The sequence below is a fragment of the Agrilus planipennis genome, unplaced genomic scaffold (genome assembly GCF_000699045.2).
Source record: "Agrilus planipennis isolate EAB-ADULT unplaced genomic scaffold, Apla_2.0 scaffold133, whole genome shotgun sequence".
NCBI lineage: Eukaryota > Metazoa > Arthropoda > Insecta > Coleoptera > Buprestidae > Agrilus > Agrilus planipennis.
The window spans coordinates 719518-739361 of NW_020439039.1; the positions used below are offsets into that span (position 1 = coordinate 719518).

The 19844-nt window shown below is 29.8% G+C and overlaps 3 protein-coding genes across 12 annotated transcripts; 2 read left to right on the forward strand and 1 right to left on the reverse strand.

Moving 5' to 3' along the window:
• The first annotated feature begins 4854 nt into the window (after positions 1-4854).
• LOC108738823 lies at positions 4855-6839 on the forward strand. Its single transcript, XM_018472410.2, has 8 exons — positions 4855-5094; positions 5275-5404; positions 5454-5497; positions 5555-6116; positions 6168-6323; positions 6389-6497; positions 6551-6653; positions 6710-6839. The coding sequence occupies exons 1-8, from the start codon at positions 4965-4967 to the stop codon at positions 6751-6753; spliced, it is 1278 nt and encodes a 425-aa protein (XP_018327912.1). The 5' UTR covers positions 4855-4964; the 3' UTR covers positions 6754-6839.
• A 551-nt stretch (positions 6840-7390) lies between these two features.
• LOC108738824 (lanC-like protein 2) lies at positions 7391-9482 on the forward strand. Its single transcript, XM_018472411.2, has 8 exons — positions 7391-7571; positions 7844-8008; positions 8061-8203; positions 8261-8408; positions 8583-8797; positions 8862-8967; positions 9028-9174; positions 9230-9482. The coding sequence occupies exons 1-8, from the start codon at positions 7425-7427 to the stop codon at positions 9410-9412; spliced, it is 1254 nt and encodes a 417-aa protein (XP_018327913.1). The 5' UTR covers positions 7391-7424; the 3' UTR covers positions 9413-9482.
• Positions 9483-10354: 872 nt separating this feature from the next.
• Positions 10355-17161, reverse strand: LOC108738827 (cyclic AMP-responsive element-binding protein 1). 10 transcript variants are annotated; one of them, XM_018472415.2, is made up of 7 exons: positions 17063-17161; positions 15916-16099; positions 14089-14235; positions 13623-13749; positions 12584-12655; positions 11672-11806; positions 10355-11555 (listed from the first exon to the last, which is right to left on the reverse strand). In XM_018472415.2, the coding sequence occupies exons 2-7, from the start codon at positions 16081-16083 to the stop codon at positions 11326-11328; spliced, it is 879 nt and encodes a 292-aa protein (XP_018327917.1). In that variant the 5' UTR covers positions 16084-16099; positions 17063-17161; the 3' UTR covers positions 10355-11325. The 10 variants fall into 10 exon arrangements, with proteins under 10 accessions (XP_018327917.1, XP_018327921.1, XP_018327919.1 ...); XM_018472419.2 differs by lacking the exon at positions 17063-17161 and adding an exon at positions 16924-17056 and having other exon boundaries at positions 16000-16099; XM_018472417.2 differs by lacking the exon at positions 17063-17161 and adding an exon at positions 16924-17056 and having other exon boundaries at positions 13635-13749.
• Between the last annotated feature and the right edge of the window lie 2683 nt (positions 17162-19844).

The following is a 19844-nucleotide window of genomic DNA, read 5'->3' on the forward strand; positions in this document are numbered from 1 at the left end:
ATGGGATCGCCAGGAAACTCGCAATCATAAATGGGGTCGTGAATGAAAAAAGTTTAAGAAGCCCTGATCTAGAGTGAACTAATTGATTGTTTCAAGTAGAATTTTAAAATTCAAACAAAAACACTCATTTCAACATGTCTAGGAGGGCGAATAAAAAAATAGAAGAGAACTTGTCTGTTTATCACAACAAATACCTAACCAGTCAGCAAATAGATTAGTTTGATTGGAACGAATAAGATGCGATTAGCGATACTAAGTCACGTACATTTAAGTGCACAGTTGCAATCTAGACAGCTCCAAGCAGACGCGTCTAATACCTAATACGTAGTCGCCGTCGTACTTTCGCAAAATTACTCATGAACGGACCCATTGTACAGGAAAACTAATTTGCTCTGAATTCGGATTAATGAACCAACTCCTTTTATTGAAACGGAGGATGTATTCGAAGAGAAAAGACAACGATGGAAAGAGAAACGAATAATTAATTATCCTTCGTTCACATTAAAGTGCAGAGCAGTACGATTACATTTGCAATTTAATTTTTATAGCGTCTGTATATTTAATATTGAAGCTGTCCGATTTGACGACATGAAACTTTGAACTTACAATGACATCTAGTGAAATAATAAATAAAAGATTTAGCGAAAAAATCAAAATAATAAAAGTTATATAATAGCTGTATGGATGTACTTAATATAGGTAACAGTTTCAATTTTCTTTTGTTTTCCACCCTACAAATACAGTGTAAACTCTATATAACGACACTTAAGGAACTGAACATTTTTCGGCGTTATAAAGAGTGGTTGTTAAATGAAGAGAAATAAAAGATATGTGAAATAAGTGAAAAGTGGTTTGAATCGGGAGAAAGTCTTCTATGTAAAAGACTAAGAATTGCTAAATTTCCTAATTTACAAAAATGCTTCTTTACATGGTTTAGATAGTGTAGAAATATGTAAAAACATTAGTGTTAGTGGACTTATACTAAAGGCAAAAGCTGAAGAGTTATGTAGGTCACTGAAAATACATAATTTTAAAGCTTAAACTTAAACTATTAGTAAGTAAAAACCTTAATAACTCAAATTATTTTACGTTTCCCTTGGTCTTTATCTTATGGAGGTTCTACTGTACAAACATAAAAATAATAATTTTAAAATTTTTAAATAACGCAACGTTTGTGCATTACATTAACAAATGGAATAACTTAAAAATTTTACATAATAATCCAGCTGAAACTAATAACGCCATTATTAAAGTTTATTATTATTTTTATTATTATTGATATCTTTAAAAACTTAATTTTCTATCTACATTTTATGTTTCATTTTCCTCTACTATTCAATTACGTATGTTAAAATTAATTCATTTGTTATTTAAGCAATATTCTGTAAAAATGTTTCAAATTTTCTTTTTTTCCTGAAGAAACAAGGAATTGTAGCATAAAAGATATAGTGCTGTGTTCTTTGTTTATAATGAAATTTTACAAAATATAATGCCTTAATTTGAGTATGCAAGTAAAAGAAATATAGGTTTATAAATATTAATCAATAACCAGTAATTACTTTTTTAGATAACTCGAATTAAAAGAAAACCCAAATTAATTATATCTTTTATAGATGTAGGAGCAAGCGTAGACAACCAACATTACAAATATTATACGTGGGTCATACTGAAGTTTACTTATACAAATGTTATGTTAATTGTACAATTACGTAATTCCGTTATAACTTTTATATTTTTGACCAAATTTATTCAAAATGTATGAAACAAACAGTACACTGCAGTATAAAAAAACAACAGTGGAATAAAGAAAAAACACATCAGTAAAGGCGAATTCTTGAAGATGCCCTTTAAGGCAATTTAAATTACTAAGGTATATAATTTTTTCAAAATGAATGTATTTATTTTACTGTCCTGGTATTTATAAAAAAAATAAAATACTACTACAAACCAATACATAAAAACTTACATAATTCGCTGGTAAAAAGCTCCAAAAAAGTCTGCATGATTTCACTACGAAAATCTAAAATTAAAAAAAGAATAATTTATTCTACAAAAATTGAAAGAATTTTCTGATGACTTTATAAATGAATGGTAAGAAATGACTTTATAGATAAAAGTATATAGAACCATAATGATGAATTACACCCAACCAACACGTTGGGACTGCCCCACAAATATAAGTTTTGATGTTAAACAAAATATACAACAGAAAGGAGTAATTTCGACCTTTAAGTTTCTCAAAATATGAAAACTTATTTATGATAATAAAATATTAAAATATACATGTAACACAAATTTATTCGATATGACCTCCCCCAGAGTTCCCCCAAGTTCGTTCAGGATGATATTTTCAGTTTTTCAGTTTGAAGTTGACGTTGTTTTTCAAGCGCCACACTTCCTGCTGATTATTGAATATAGATTTGTATGCCACATTTGTTTCTGGCATTTTCTTTAACCATGCATGTTTGAATGAGGATAAAAAGAAAGGAAGAAGATTTGAATTTTCAATTTTTTCATAACATCTGCGTTCTCGTTTGAGATTTTCTGACGAAATTTCGCAAAAATAAGAATTGTTGCTAGCCGCACTTTTCACTGTAATGTGCTAATGGGCAGAGACGCTTGTTTTGTGTCCCGACGAAAAGTCCGCATGTAATTTCATATGTAAATAAAACAAACGTACGTTCACTCTACATTAATTCCGAACAAAAGCCAAGTCCCAGGTGTTGTCTGTCTGAGAAATATCTTCGACCCGCAGAAGGAAGATTTATTAATGCTCCAAAATGTACCAGCTGAATCTTTACCGTTTTATTTGTAAACTGAAATTGGGAATAAGGATTAACTTTTCGTAAAGTCAAAATAGCATTATTTTCGTTTAAGGTATTGTAAAAAAGATATATTACATTTAATGTGTCTTTGTTTATTGTTTTTATTTAGAAATAAAGTTATTAGAGATTTGTAATTACTGTAATATTCTATTATATTCATCTGTTATTAATTCTAACTTTTGTTGTTACCACCAGCAGTAATTTCAAATTATTATTATATATAGTCTTCTAAGATATAAATTCGATTTAATTAATAGTCCTTAAAATCCGTGATTGTTAAGAAAATGAAGGTAACCAATAAGAATGAACAATAGTGGAACGGGGAATGTTGAAAGAGAAGAAAAGAGTACAAAAATTTATTGAATAGATGGAAAAAGGATGAGTATGGAGAGGAAGAGTATAAAAAATAAAAATTTGAGTGTAGAGAGCAAATTAAAATAAGCAAGGAAGAATGCAGTGAAAAATTAATAAATGATTTCAAGGCGTCGAGGGACACCGAGGCGTTTTAAAAAGTAATCAATAGATATAGGAAAAGTAACAAAGAACAAGTGAGTGGTAAGATTAAAGGGTTGGTATGAATAAAACACTTTAAAAATATATTAGAAGGAAATGAAGAGAGGGTTATAAGAGAGTTTGGGATACTAGGAGAAATGAGGAAGATAGAATAGATGAGGTTAGAAAGGGAGGAAGTTATGAGAGGAATAGAGGCGCTGAAAATGAAAAAAGCGAGGGAGGGCTAGATGGAATTTCTGGGGAGGAATGAAAATATGCAATAGATATAGTAGATACTAGCGAAATTTTACGAAATTATGTTATGAAAATGAGAGGGGAATGAGTTATCTGAAGCATGGAAGTGTGATCCTATATTTAAGAGGGGGAAACGGATTATGTACAAAATTATCGGGATGTATTGTAATTATGGATTTGTTGTGTAAAATATACCCGAAAATAATAAAAAATAAGCTGGAAGAGCAAATTATTCAAAAAAGGCACTAATTTTGTTTTATAAAATGAAGAGAGACGATGGAGGCGATTTACATGCTTAAAGATACGATACAGATACAGTTGAAGAAAAAATAGAGTATATTTAATGTTTGTAAATCTAAAAATGACGTACGATAAGAGAAGAGGTAATAAAAGTGGAAGTAGAAAGGGTTTTAATAAAAAGCAAAGGAAAAAACAAAATAATATGGAAGAGAGCAGAGATAGCAAAAATTAGGAATTATATTTATCTAGGATATATGCTAATAGTGACAGTAAAGGGGTGAAATGCATATAATGCAAGTGGCTAAAGGGAGGGCAATTTTGGGAAGATTATGAAAGTTAGATCAGAAATAAATTATGTAAGGATGATTGGAATAGGAGACTGATACTATGTAATGTGATGGTGAGAAAGAAGTGAGCTAGATTACGTGGTAAAAATGAGACTAAATGTGGGAAGACGTGAAAAGAAGCGATAAAAAGGATAATAAAATATGAGACGTTGGGGAGGCTGAAAGAAGGCGATATAATGAAGGAAATATGGGGGAGGAAAATATAGGAAAAACGGCAAAAAAATCGACGGAAAGAGAGGGCTTTGAAGATATTACAAATCAATCGGGAACAGGTGAGGGATTGATTCAGGGAATTTAGAAATGTAGAGAAATTGCTGAGGAACAGATGCAGGGAAATGACAACGGGAAATGATTTAAGAAAAACAAAGAAATCTAGATGAGTGGTGGAAATACATTTTGTGGAGAGGCAGCCAAAGTAATTAGGTGCCAACAGGAAATGAGTATAAAGGATATAAATTGTATATGTTTTTAGAACAGTGTAAGAGGTGTAAAAAATGGTGTGGTAGGAGAGTGGAATGGAAGGGTCAATATGGATAGGATATTGGTGAGTGTGAGATGTGTGGAAAAAGGAAAATATATTTTTGTTTTTCACAGATGGATAAATGAAACTAAAGCTGAAAGACGTCATGTCCTGTCTTAAGCAGTAATCTTAAGTTTCATAGAACCCTATGATAGAACCATAGATTAATAAGATAAAACCTATGGATAGAACATATTTTAAAAATACGTAAACAAACATTGATTATCGACACATCTATAATTTAAAATTTTTGTTTAAAATTTATTTTTATTTAAAAAAACAAAAATGGGTTTAGCATCAAAAGAAGCGTGGATGTCGCTATTTACTGAACCAGTAGCTAGTACATGGACAACTGAAATACCAGAACTTCGAAAAATTGCTATGATTATCACAGCGTATCAGCAAGAATTAAACCGTAAGTAATTACTAGAAATTGGTTTATTGTATCTCACTGAAGCTATAAATTATTACAAATACGTACAAAATTTTATTAACTAATCGTTAGAACTCAGTTTATAAAAGATAACCCTAAAATTTTGGTTGTATTATTGCCTAAGTTATATACTTCTTCATAACTAATTGTACATCTATTTAGGTCTTAAATATATAGCAAATGGACAACTACATCAATTGGAAATGGAATTTAAGAAAATTGAAGAATACAAGAAGAAGACTTCTCTCAAAAGCATGTCAGATCAGCAATTTATTCCTGAGGGCAATATTAAGTAAGGTAGTATTTACATTTTGAAATATATTAAACATTATCATTTCCAGATTTTTTGATTTTAACAATGACAGGATTCCTTATGAGTGCAAAGGTACAAAAATAAAATTTGACACTGCAATCTTATAAATAACACAACATATAATTCTAGAAAACTTGGATCCTAATAGAACAAAAACTATTTGCATGGTAGAGAGTAAAGATTTGCAGAGTCCTGATATTTTCAATGTGGATAGCGATAATGAAGATTTTAATTTTTTTAAAATGCAGATAGATGATAAAGAAATAGGTAGTTTAGAGAGTTCTTCAGAAACACCAGTATCAGGAAGTGTAAGTCCTAAAATCAACAAAAGTGCAAAGCAACTAATTCGTGCTAAAATTCCTAAACTGAGAGGTCCAAACACTGCAAAAAACACTAGTCAGTCATTACTAGATATGCCAAAAGAAGCAAAGAACTTTTTCTCTGGATATGATGACTACCAAAATTACATAAATGATTCTTCATTTCCAAAAATCACAATTAACATGGATTTAGAAGGAAAAAAGCTAAATACTGCAGATAATTCAATTATTGATGGCACACCTGATATAAATGCAAGTTTAAGAAGAACTAAAAGACTCAAATCCAACACTCTATCTACTCATTTGTTGACAAAAAATAAACAGAACAATAAAACTTTGAAAAAGATTACTTTAACACAAATGTTCAAGGAGTAAGTGTTCTATAAAATATCATGACAGAACAATTATTTAAGTATTTGCAGCACAATGGAGGGTGATGAATCATTCAAATTCTGTGAAAAAAATATCCAGTCAACTGAAAAGGTAAAAAATGATGAAACTAATATTAGCAAAGGTGTAGAAATGAAAGAGCAAAGTAATAAAGATCAATATGCATCTTTCATTGAGGATTATATGAGGTCAGGATTTTTTTACATATATTTCCAGATAAATTTTAAACTACATCTTTCCTTAAAAATTTTAGAATACCGTTTAAAAAGTCACCAAGTCCAAAACATGCTTACCAAATGGAAACAGTGAGAGGCAAGGCAAGACAGAACTTGAAAGGTTGGTCATGTAAGGACTGTAAAAAGGTAAACACCACAATTAAAGAAAAGTTATGAGATTGAAGTGTCTTTTATTTTAGTATTATGAGGCATTAGATCTGCCAGAGGAAGAATTAAAGGAAAAAATGAATAAATGTTCAAGGCACAGGAGTAAATTTAAACCTATGAATGACACTCCAGTTGGTCAGTTTAGTATATTTATGTATACTTTTAAATTAAATTACGTCATTTATTTACAGGGTATTGGGATCTCACTTTTCCACCTACACAGCCTACCATGTAATAAAACAAATGTATAATAACCAATTGTGATTGTAGAATTTCTGATGAATAATGTTTTGTTACCATACAAATCCTGCATATATTTAATTTTTTTCTAATTTCTGTTTATTAAACCCCAAAAAATCATATCTTAGCCTAGCCTAACCAGGTAAGTACCGATAGAACTGCCCCTGGATTTCTACATTTCATTTGTTGTACCTGTTATTACTAGTGGAAATTGTTTATTCCCCACATATTGGGCTAGAAATTGCTGTTTTTCGGTAAAAAATTACTATAAAAGTAATTTAGGGAAACTATTAAAAAATAACAAACAGAAAATTAATAAATTAAACAGAAGGCAGTAATTATGAAGGTTTTTCTACTGGGGAGATCGGAAGAAACGCATAGATGGATATGGAAAACTGGAAAAATTGTAATGGTCGACGTTTATGGGTGTTTTATACACACAAAAAGGTAAAATTAAACGACATATATCATTGGTACTAACTTACACAGAAAATGTAAGATAAAAAAATATATGGGGATAAATTGAAATACGGATGAAATTTGGTTCTATATCAACTTATAAGTCTATGATTATTACTACATTTTATATACATGGCTAAATGCATTTAATATTACTAAACTAACGGATAATTGGTGAACTAATAATGTAAATAAATAAAGTGGCAGATGTTTAAATCAAACAAACAAAAACTATTTAGAACAATTTCTTTCAAAAATTCTCAGAGGAAAAAAATGTCTCATATAGTAGGTCATTTTCCGAATAATTTTCCTGATTATTCTCCAAATAATACACTCATTTCAGAAAAGTCTCTGGTAAGTATTGAAATTAATAACCATGTATAAAAATGTTTACTATGGATCCAAATATATTTTATTTTTAGAATACAGAGCTTCGTGATAAGCAGAATCCTGGCAATTAAAATTGTCAACATTCTTACAACTTATTTTGTTGTATGAGAAATCTAAATATTAGCAATTAAATTGTCGTAATGTTTGTCAAAGCGCATTGTAATCATATTGTAATTNCATGTATAAAAATGTTTACTATGGATCCAAATATATTTTATTTTTATTTTTAATATCAGTTAAATAGAAATACTAGTATTGTTCTTGGATTGAACTCAAAATGGGAAACAACGAGTTTGAGATTAAAAGAAATTGAACTAAGTGATTATTCTATTTACACTGGAAGCACAGGAATTGCACTTCTACGGTTGCTTAAAGAACCATTTAATAAGCCAAACTTGAAGGTATTCTTGAGTAGATATTGTTCAATCATATATAAATTAGAGGTTTCTGTAGGAAGTGAAACGCTTATGTTCTCTGCCAAAATTAAAGAAACGAAGACATACCTTTCTATGTGGAGATGCTGGCCCCCTTGCAATAGGAGCTATAGCATGTGATAGATTGGGTGAGATAGAAAATCGAAATGATTGCCTTCGAAGGTTAATTTTAATAGAAAACAGAAAAATAGCTATTTGGTAATAAATTAATTTTTGTAGATTGTTATCTTTGCAAGAAGAAGCAGTTGATCCTGAATCTGATCTTCCTAATGAGTACTTATATGGAAGAGCTGGCTATCTCTTTAGCCTCTTGTTTGTTAATAAAAACATTGACCCTTCTCCAATACCTGAAAATGTAATTCAAAAGGTAAGACTAATAAAAGGTCACATGGGATATCTGCCTTATGCATCTATAAGCCTTGTATTTTGAAGATATTTTTTTTTGAGTAACTTCACATTTAAAGCTTCAGAGGCAGGTAACCCAAGTATATTTAATTGTAATTTTTGTTTAGATTTAAGCAGTCTATAAATAATATTTTAGGTAATTGAAGCTATGCTATTCATTGGCCAAAAGGAGGCAAAAGCTGGAAAATTTAAATGCCCTCTTATGTATGAGTGGCATGGAAAATATTACTTGGGAGCTGCTCATGGTGTTGCTGGAATTCTGTATTTGCTTTTGCAAGCAAAGCAATATCTAACTGAATCTGAACTCAATGATTTAATAAAACCGACAATAGAATTTTTAACGACAACCAGGCAATTATTTCCACGTTTATTTTGAATAGTTTTACTTAAAAACATGCTTTGATCAATTTTTTAGATTTGCTAATGGAAATTATCCGTCATCATGGAAGAGTAATACGGACAAAGTACAGTGGTGTCATGGAGCACCAGGTTTTGTCTTTCTTTTTTCTGAAGCATATAAAGTATTACCTTTTATTATAATTGATTTAGTGAGTAACTGGATTGCACGAACTGTTTTGCAGGTATTTGGTGAAGAAAAATATTTAAAATTGGCTATTGAAGCAGGTGAAATAGTTTGGGAAAGAGGACTATTGCAGAAAGGCTACAGCATTTGTCATGGGGTTTCAGGGAATGGTTACGCTTTCTTAGAATTATTTCAAACAACAAAGGTTTCAGAACTTCAGAAATTGATATTAGAAAATAAAAAAACATTTTATATTGCAGGATCCAAAATATCTTTACAGGGCTGCAAAGTTTGCTGAATGGTGCATGAATTATCGCAAAGAAAATGAGTATCATTCCCCTGATAGACCTTTATCACTTTTTGAGGGTATTGCCGGTCCAATGTACTTTTTAATTGATATACAAGACCCTATGAATGCAAAATTTCCAGGATTTACCTTATAATCAATTTACTATGGTGAAATTGTTTATTTGAACCGATAAAAAAGATGCAAATATTTAATGTTTAATGAAATTTTTAAGTTTTATTAATTTTAAACATTCAATAATTGTATTACTTATTAAAAAATAAGGCACATACTCTACACCACATTTCAGACATATTTAGACTTCTACAACCCCAAAAAATCATNAGCTGTTCTAGGACAATGGGTTAAGTGTTAATATGTATATTGTTTAAGCTACTTTTGTTTCATTCGTTTCTTTTTAACTAACCTGTGTGGTATGGGATTGAGTGTGAGGACAATTCACTATCCGCTTCGGAAGAAGTCTGCTCAATCTTGCCTTCTGTGAACATTGTTAAAATTTTTTCTTAGTCAGTTGCCACAAAACAGTTCCCCGACCAAAGCTAAACTGAACTGTCCACTAACAACTAATTGTAAGAATTTTAACACCTATTTTCGTATATTTACAAAGAACAAATTAATTAAATGAGAGTTTTATCGATAATTAGAGCGTGGTCAAAATTTTTCATATAAAATTAAGCAAGCAGAATTAATTATGTACAAAAACTGATCACATTTTCCAGATGCTGCTTGCGTAATTTACGTTTAATTGAAATAATGAAGATGAAGATAATTATAATACATTAAAATTACAATTTGCTTCCATTGTCTGAAATTGTGAATCTTTAAAAGGACAAAGTGTGTTATCTTCCCTTCGATTCGCTATAATTTTAAATTAATTATCGACAAACCACTAATAACAACATTTTCTGCTTTAGCAATTAATGTAGAAAACAAAATTTACATTCTGAAAATATCTCTCTGATATGTAAAAATACGGTTACATACAATATTTACAGACATAAAATACCTACAATTGAGTAACATAATGCCGACAATATTATCTGGGAAATAACATAATAACAAAAAAAACAAACAAAAATTGACTTAGAATTCATCTTGTAACGCTCGTTAACATTTATTATTCTTTTCTCTGCTTAAATATAAACAAAAACAATTTTAACTAAAAAATATTAGAAATCTAATAATGCATGAAGAATAAAATTGTTAATTAGGGCCTTTAAATAAACGTAATTCCTCAAATGATTATATCATACCAAAAACGAAACTACCATTGCGCAAACTGCATGACTTTCCCATAAAATAAAAATAAATGTTTTACGAGTGAAACAATATGTCGGGGCACAAAAAAATCGTAATAACTGCTTAGTTTACTAACAAGGCACTCCTTCAGGTTCATTCTAATAAATATCTAATTGCTCTACTATCTTTAAGAAAAATAAACCAATTTACATTATATTTACACTTGGCTCTCTTAGTGTTTAAGTGTCACAAGCCTTTCCATCATGTCCCTATTGTTACATAAATTATTTATTAACTTCGAAGTTAACAATTACCAAAAATTTACATCTATTTCTTTCATTGATTAAATACAATGAATAATTTAAATTTTAAAGAATAAAATATTTTGCTTTATGGATATCTGTGGTAATAAAGCTAGCTGCTAAAAACAGTTTCAATGTTGTAGCATACTAAATTGTTGAAACTTTTAAGAACAGCCTTGACTGAGTTTACAGATCCTTCTGCTTCAATGGAATCAAATTAAAGGTAGAATTACATATTTAACTTTAAGATCCTGGTAGTAGCAGTTTGGAGAAGTCAACAAATATATGTATATTTATATACAGATTTCAATTCACCAACCACTTTAAATGCATAAAGAGAGATAGAGAAAGAAAAAAAGAAACAATTTTATATTCCTGTTTGTTTTCACGACAAACAGATCACCTATAAGGATATTGCACAATGTCCATAACCGACAGAGGCCATCCCAAAAATATTTATAGCAAAAGTATCCAACACCGTATTGAAAAAAATAAGTCACACCTTTCCTCAGTCCCCTTTTTGCTGACAATAAAGTTCCTTTAACGATTTTAATTCGTCAATAAGGGCTTTGTTTTGATTTTCAAGAACCGCAACGCGATTTTCTAGGCACTTAATATATTCCTTCTTCTTCCGCCTACATTCCCTCGCGGCTTCTCGATTTTTTAGCAGGCGCATTTCACGTTTCCGTGCCTGATCTTCATTACCACCCCCGCCTAAGTTACCACCCTGAGTAACAACTAAACCAAAAAAAAACCAGTAAGTTTCAAATAATCCATAAATATTTACTTTTAACTAGATCCGTAGTATCTTACAATGCTTTAATAATTCTTAAAGTACTTTTTTGCTAATTTACCTGGTACAAAGAACTCTTGACCTCCCTGTCCATATTGAACTATTGCACCTCCTGTCGTCGAATTCGTCATTGTTAACGTGTGGATTCCTTGTCCTCCCTCACCACTAGAAATTTGAATAGCACCTGCTGGAATGACTAAAACATGAAAAAAAAAGAACATTAAAATTGCCCAATTTTATCAAAACAATTTATAAAAATACATTTCCTCTTCTTACAACTTATGTAGAGTTATTGTTATTATTATATATAAACAAGTTAAAAAATTATGTTAAAAAATGTTCCCATTTTAAGAATTTTCAGCATTTACATGTATGTTTTTGTACACCACGTTATTTATAATAAAAATATAGGAAATTGTTTTCACTGTAATTTCAGAACCTAATTGGATATTAATCATACAAAAATAATGGGAGAATTGATGTTATATTAGCGCAAACATTAAAATGAAATAAATGAAAAAATAATTGATAAAAATCTCGAAGATGTTGACACTATAGGATGCGCAGAAAACGACTCCGTATATTCATACATTTCTCTTTCTCATTTACACTGTCTTTATTCACACATTTACCATTTTAAATGCAGATCATTCTGAAAATTTGGTTGTAAAATAAAGAATGAATATTCATTTGTTTATTTAACATCACTTTCGTTATCTTAATATTTAATGCAGGGATTTGTTAAATATAAATATCTTGTTATTTTCAGTTTCATAGAAATCTTGCTACATTTCTATGGTGTCAACCACCTTAGGGATATGTAAACTAAATTTATTATTGATATGAAATGGTACTCCCATTATTAACGTTAGTAAATGATTAGTGATTGTAAGCTGTTCTAGGACAATGGGTTAAGTGTTAATATGTATATTGTTTAAGCTACTTTTGTTTCATTCGTTTCTTTTTAACTAACCTGTGTGGTATGGGATTGAGTGTGAGGACAATTCACTATCCGCTTCGGAAGAAGTCTGCTCAATCTTGCCTTCTGTGAACATTGTTAAAATTTTTTCTTAGTCAGTTGCCACAAAACAGTTCCCCGACCAAAGCTAAACTGAACTGTCCACTAACAACTAATTGTAAGAATTTGCCCATTGTTTCTCTTTGAATCCCATACCACAGACATTAGAAGTTTCTTTATGACTTTGCTACTGAAATTATATTAAGAAAATTTGGAAAAATCCATATGGAGAATTTACGGAAGGAAAGGAAAAGATATCAAAGAAAAATATAATTACATAATATAGTGTTTTGTCTTTCTACGAAGTTTTATGCTAGCAAAATATACAACTAACAAATTTACTGTAATTAGATATAAGAATGTACTTATATCTACTACAAATAGGTACTAATTGGCTGCAACAGAAAATTTACTAGAGAATGTCTTATTTTTTTCCATAAATTCTCGTACTAATAATTTTCTCTTAATTTAGATATTAAAAAATAAACCAAGAAAAGCCAAATTACCTTTCTCATTAGCCCAAACTTCATATATTTTTCTTTTCATCTTATTGACAAATAAAAAAAAATAACAAAACAATGGGCCTTATAAAAAGCAATAAATAATAATATTAGTGTTTTGTGTTAATGTGTAAAATTACATCTTGCTTTATACATGCCAGCCTATTTTTACATAAAACAGAATATAAAGCAGAAAATTATTAAAAAAATCTACTGAAACGCCACCATGTATAGAGCAATAATTACTGCACCCTTTAGAAAGCCTATTGCCATGCAAAATCACAAGAAAGAAACGAATCACATTAACTTTATGTATCTAAACGTCTAAAAATAAAATTGGGAATCAAATAAATTTACGTACTCTACCGATAACATCTCTCGCAACTATCATAAAATCTAAAAAATAAAAAAAGGAAAAAGATAAAACCTGGAATATCATTTTTTTATTATACACGAAATCTATAGGACCCCTTTGCATGCATAAAAAAACATACCAGCAATCTCACCCCCTCCAAGTTCGTTTAAAATTTTCCTATATGACGGACGCCTCGTCAACAGATCCCTTCGCTTCTTTAGCGATTCATCATCCGAAATGCTTTCATCACTTTGAGCTTCCACCACCTAAGGCATCATTAACAACAATAATTAAACAAGCAAAGAATACTGATTCAAAACTTATTTTGGTTTCTACTATTTAATTAAAATTTGGAGTTTACCTGTTGCAAATTTAAAATGTATAAGAAAGTTAAGTATATAAAATTTATTATATTGATATGTACAAACTTGTTACATGATACTGACCAAATTATTACTTTTTTTTAATGAAAGGCAATTGAGTAATCAAAATTTGAAATTGATCAGGATGAAATGAGGAATGCCAATGCTTAATTTCAATGTCCTTTAATCTAATCATGCATAATTGAGCTTATTATAAATTGACTTTTGAGCAGCTAATCTTACCTGGAGAGCCTGCAAACTTCCTTGTGTTGTTTGTATGACAGAATTAGGTTTACTAACTAGTATAACGTTGCCTTTGCTCAGCATAGGCTGTAGATTAGCTGCTGTTTGAATAACTGACTGTTGGTTGGGTTGTATGACTGACTGGACCTATAAAACGGTCCAAAATTAGAATGCAGGCTGATTTAAATTGTATATTTTTATTATTTGCTACTCATGCAAATTTAGAACGAGTTTTCTTTTTCTACTTGGCAAATGTTAAGTCAACGCTATTTAAGGACAAGTTTTTTTACATGCTTGTGATGAAATGAAAATGACAGTTGTAGAAAAACTAGTAGATGTCATGCATGGCCTCTTAGTAAACAGAAACTACGGGCACAAAAACAATCATGTTATTACACAATTAAATGTACATAAAATTATTTTTACGATAAAAGTACAACATGGCATTTTAAGAATACCAAAAACTGAATATGTTTGAAATATACATATAAAAAATTAGATTTATTTTATGTTACTTCAATATTAACTTTCTAATGCATTTGACTACAATAAAAGTGGAATTAAACAGGAATGCTTCACCAATGTATATTTGACTTCTTGACAATAACAGTTTCGATCGACAGCGATTATTATGAAAAATTCTTTCGATAATAATCGCTGGTGATCGAAACAATATATTGCGAAATGGTCTAATAAAAATTGGTGAAACATTCGCGTTTATTACACTTTTGTGTTACAGTAAAGATGTTTCACAAACATTGCACTACTGAGTCATTAGATTGCAGTTAATGAAATTTTAGTGTACTATTTATAAAAAGCATGGTGCTAAGTACTAAAAGGTTGATAATTTAAAATGCGTTAAAAGCTCATTAAATAAACAAAATAGTAACATAGTGCCACTAATATAATTTATTATATGGGTATGTTACTGCACAAAGTGTAAGGAGTAAATTCTTTTTTTATAATTGCAATTTTATATGAAAATAAAAGAAAAAACTCAAATACATAAAAAATTATAGAAATAATTTAAGTAGCAATTAAATTCTCATAATCTTTTTTGAGGAATGTTATCGTCGTTAACACTCAAGGCCAAATGTAAATGTACCATATTTTCTAATACAATCTTATTATGTAGGCAGAATAGTGTTGAAGAATTTTGTTTTAGTTGATTTTGGTGCCTTTTCTGTATTTTGACACTTCAAGAATAAGAATATAAATAAGAAATAAATACGCAAACTAATGCTCCTCAGAAGGACCAAAAATAAAGTAGTCTATATTACTTTAACCCTTAGTTGATCGCGCCCAATTTAAATCACCTAATTACACGCGTGGATTAACTCTGATCATATCAAGGCGTTTTCTATACACATATAAAACATAAAAACGTATCTATTCACATTAATAACATTAATATTTATTGAAAAATCATCATATATTATAATGATTTTCTATCAAATACGTACTGTTGTCTAATAATTCATACATTCCGACGTTTGCTGCATCTTTTTCTACTTATGTCTACTTTTATTGAAAAAATGTAAACTGCTTTTTAACACATACACATAGAACTGATAAAGTTCCATAAGATTATCCAAAATTGTAAACCTATACTAGGTTTTATAAAAACACAAACTGAATGTGACCATGGGTACCCCACATGCTCAACGAAGGGTTAAAACAATAGTAAAAATGATTGTGGTCCTTCAGATGATTTTAGAATTATAATAAGGACGAAATATAATAGAAAAAGTGCTAACAAAGCAGGGGTAGTAAGGATGATTAATGATAATAACTATGAAATCATGCACAGAGGGGCCAAACCCCTACCTGTGCCTGAGTGTGGGTAGGTAATGTAAGTTGAACAATGTTAGTAGCTGCCACCAGATGAGGCTGAGAGTTAGTGACCCCTACCGAGGAAGCTATAGACAGAGGTGGATCCGGAGATGGAGCCAGAGGATCAACTGTACCATTTTCTTCCACCATCCCTTCCATCATTCAGGGAAAATGGCACCTGAAATAACAACTTTCATTTACAACTGCTACGTTCCTTGATCTTAAATTATGTGTAGGTATACATTCTCTAAAAATTCAAATTTTATTGCACACAAAATCAGATTTACTTTGACAGTTTTATATCATTAAATAAGTAAGCACTGACACTAATTTATTTCAAAGTTGACTTACTCTATTCATTATTACTAATTATAAATATTTGTCTCAATAAGAACAAGAAACTGTAATTATTGAAAAGCCATAAAAGCTAACGAAAATTGACTATCTAATGTATTTTATTAGTTTAAATAATGATAATACTAAAAAAACTTTTGTAATTTTTGTTTCCATATTATTACATTAAGTTTCAAAAACTGCTGACTTCTGCAAATAGGTAGTTATATTTTATTTTTAGAATACAGAGCTTCGTGATAAGCAGAATCCTGGCAATTAAAATTGTCAACATTCTTACAACTTATTTTGTTGTATGAGAAATCTAAATATTAGCAATTAAATTGTCGTAATGTTTGTCAAAGCGCATTGTAATCATATTGTAATTGATTCTGCATGAAATTCGGTGAAGGTAATTCGAACAAAATTTTGATTACTTTAATACTACAAATAAAAATATATTAATCAACTCCGCTAAGATACGTTCTGATGTAACCTTTAACAAGTGACATTGCAGCAATATATCGATTACGTACTAGCATTCAAGGAGGATTCACTACATTATTATCACTAAAATTGACAAAAATATTCCTGTTCTAGAAATGTATGCGATATGTGAGTGAAATCTAAATTTAAAACACATAACTACTCAATGACGCCATATTTCACTACCTTTCGCAGTAAACTGGAAGAACACACAGGCGACATTTTCGATTCAGCACAAGCCCGTTATTAATTTTTCGTTCACTACCCTCCTCAAAGGGTATAATCTGGTCCACGTCTGATTGTTATTCTTCAGCTGAGTACTTACCAGTTACGTATTTCTCGTCACCAGCTTCGCTGCTTTCGGAGTGGGTAATAGGGCTATACGTAGTAGCCACGTCAAAATTTCTGGGCGGTCGTCACTGGACGAGAACACAAACGAAGTAAGCGTCATAGCAATGGCGGCATATAGCGCGAGTTGCTTCTCCCTTCTTGCCCCGCATCACCCGCGCCGCTCCTAGTTTCTCGATTAAACTCCCCACAACTCGGTAAAAGTATGTAAAACAAAATTATTTATTTTAAACATTTGTTATTGCTGTAAACGCGAAAGAATATTGGTCATAATATTTTAGTTTTACACGCAAGAAAAAGATATCTATTTATTTTTAAATGATTATTTCAGTAAAAACCCACAGTAGCAATATTTGTTTTTGTTCAATTTTTTTTATTTTAAAGGTAACTGCGCATTATACAATTGCAATTTTGAGTACATAATTTATCCATTTTGAATAAACCGCACACCATTTGCTTTTACCTATTCTCTTGAAAAATTAAACTTTTTAACGCGCAATAAGAATATTGAGACCTTCATCGATAAATGTTAAATATAAAGTAATATTTCCAAACCATTTTTAAAATATACAGATATAGTATAAACGAATCGTAAAAAAAAATCAAATTCATTACAAATTTACTATACTTAGTACGTACTAAAAAAATCCTTTGTATAAACTTTTAGAAGCCAATAATTATCAACGATAAGGTAGGTAATTTTTTATTAGATGCATTATATATAAACGTTTTTCTTTTTTTAACGCTAAAGTTTTTTTATAAAATTACTGCATCCGTTTAGAAGCGAAATAAAGAAATATATCCTCAACTACTTGATGATGACGTAACCCATTTAGGTCACATACCGACCGCACTCACGTCATTTCTCGTCCCATGACGTCATTGTGACTCACAAATTGCCAATTACTTTATTATAGCAGTATTTATATATAAATTCTGATCTTATACGTGTAATTCATATGAAAAGTAACAATAAGGTTTATGATTGTTTTGTATAAAATTTTTATAAAATGTATAGTTGCATTAAAAAATGAAACGATCGGTATTTCATAATAAATGTTCTCTGAAGCACAAGTTGTAGTTTAATTTATTACTTAGATCGTAATTAATATGTGCATTTAAAAGTAACTAAATTTAATCTATTTCTCATTGCAAAAATTCTATTATCATTTTTATTATTATTTCCCAATACGAATGATACGAAAATCATTATTTCCAATAAATTACTCTGTAACTTATGTTACCAAAATCATTCTGTCATCTCGCTGTTCTTTCGGTTGCCTAGCTTCACTTATGTTTTTATTTGACTGTTAGCAAGCCTTGAATTTAAAATAAAGTGGCAAAATGGAAATAAAAAAGAACCTATTTTAACTCAATTATAAAAGCTAATTTAAAAAAGAATTATTGATTAAATAATTTAATAACAACAAACATTAAAAAAATAACCAAATTTGTTCATGTTAATAATAGTTTACTTCTTTATTCATCACAAAACCAAAGCAAATCACACATTACGTTTTGTTAATATTAAAATGTATAGTTACAAATGATAATTAGTCTGTAACTAGAATTCAGCAAATTTGCTTATTACATAAAACTGAATGTATAAGTATTATCTAATTTCTTATTTAAACAAAAGGCATTAGGAACTTACAAACTACAACACCTAAACAAACACAGTTGGTAAAAAAATTAAAAGAAACCAAGCAATAAAGGAGTTGAGTATTTGGCAAACAAGGGACAAGTACTGCGGAGATTAAAACTTTTCTACCTCTTCTTATTTTTCTGTTTAATATTTCGTTGCTTTATCGCCTCGGGAACACTTTTTGATGTTTCTGAAAAATTATAAATCAAATTAAACAATACAACTATCATTCTTTATTTATATGTATATTATTACTTAGTTTGGTTTTATTATTTCGCATTACATACAAGTATAAGATTAAATGGCAGGCAATTATGGGAAAGGAATGATAAATAAATATATGTATAATACTTTTTAATTACGTTTTCTTGTACACAAAGGTGAATATCATATTTTTTAAATTTATTTTTAAACTTTCATCCCTTATTCGTTTTTGGTTTAGAATTTATGTACCTACGTACATATAATGAAAATATGTAAGTAACCTATTTCAAAAATACACATATTCTATTCCAACAAAATTAAAAAAAAAAGAAAGATAATTCTTTTGGTAGATCTACTGAAATAGGAAACTCAAAGTCAGTTAGATTATAAGCCATCATATCAGTCATGGGGTCTATTTTTCTGTTTTAAGAATTGCCGCCCCTTGTGTTCACCAAATAACCAATGACGAATCAAAGGGAGAGATAATAGAAAAAATTTCCCCTCCCAAAAGCTCTATGACTTAGTAGTGTTAAAAATGTTGAGTGGGATTTGCCCTTGAATATAAAAAACAAAAATTAATTTTTAACTAAAATAAACATGTAAAAATGGCACTCAAGTCTTAAAGTTGTATCTGGAAGTATTGGATTTTGAACTATGGGGCTTATTAATTGATCTCATTCAAGAAACTACATGAAAGGAAAACTTAATTTTTCCCCACCAAGAATTGTTCCTCGACCCACCCCTGAAATAACACATTGCTACGGGGAAGACCAAGTCAAGACCATTATTTGAGAGTTGGCATCCCATGTTTTATGCTTTATTAGATATCGCTAGAAGGATTCTTTGATCCGTTTGGAATTATTTAATGTGAAATACGATTAGAAACCAATAATCTTTTTGACTTTGAAAT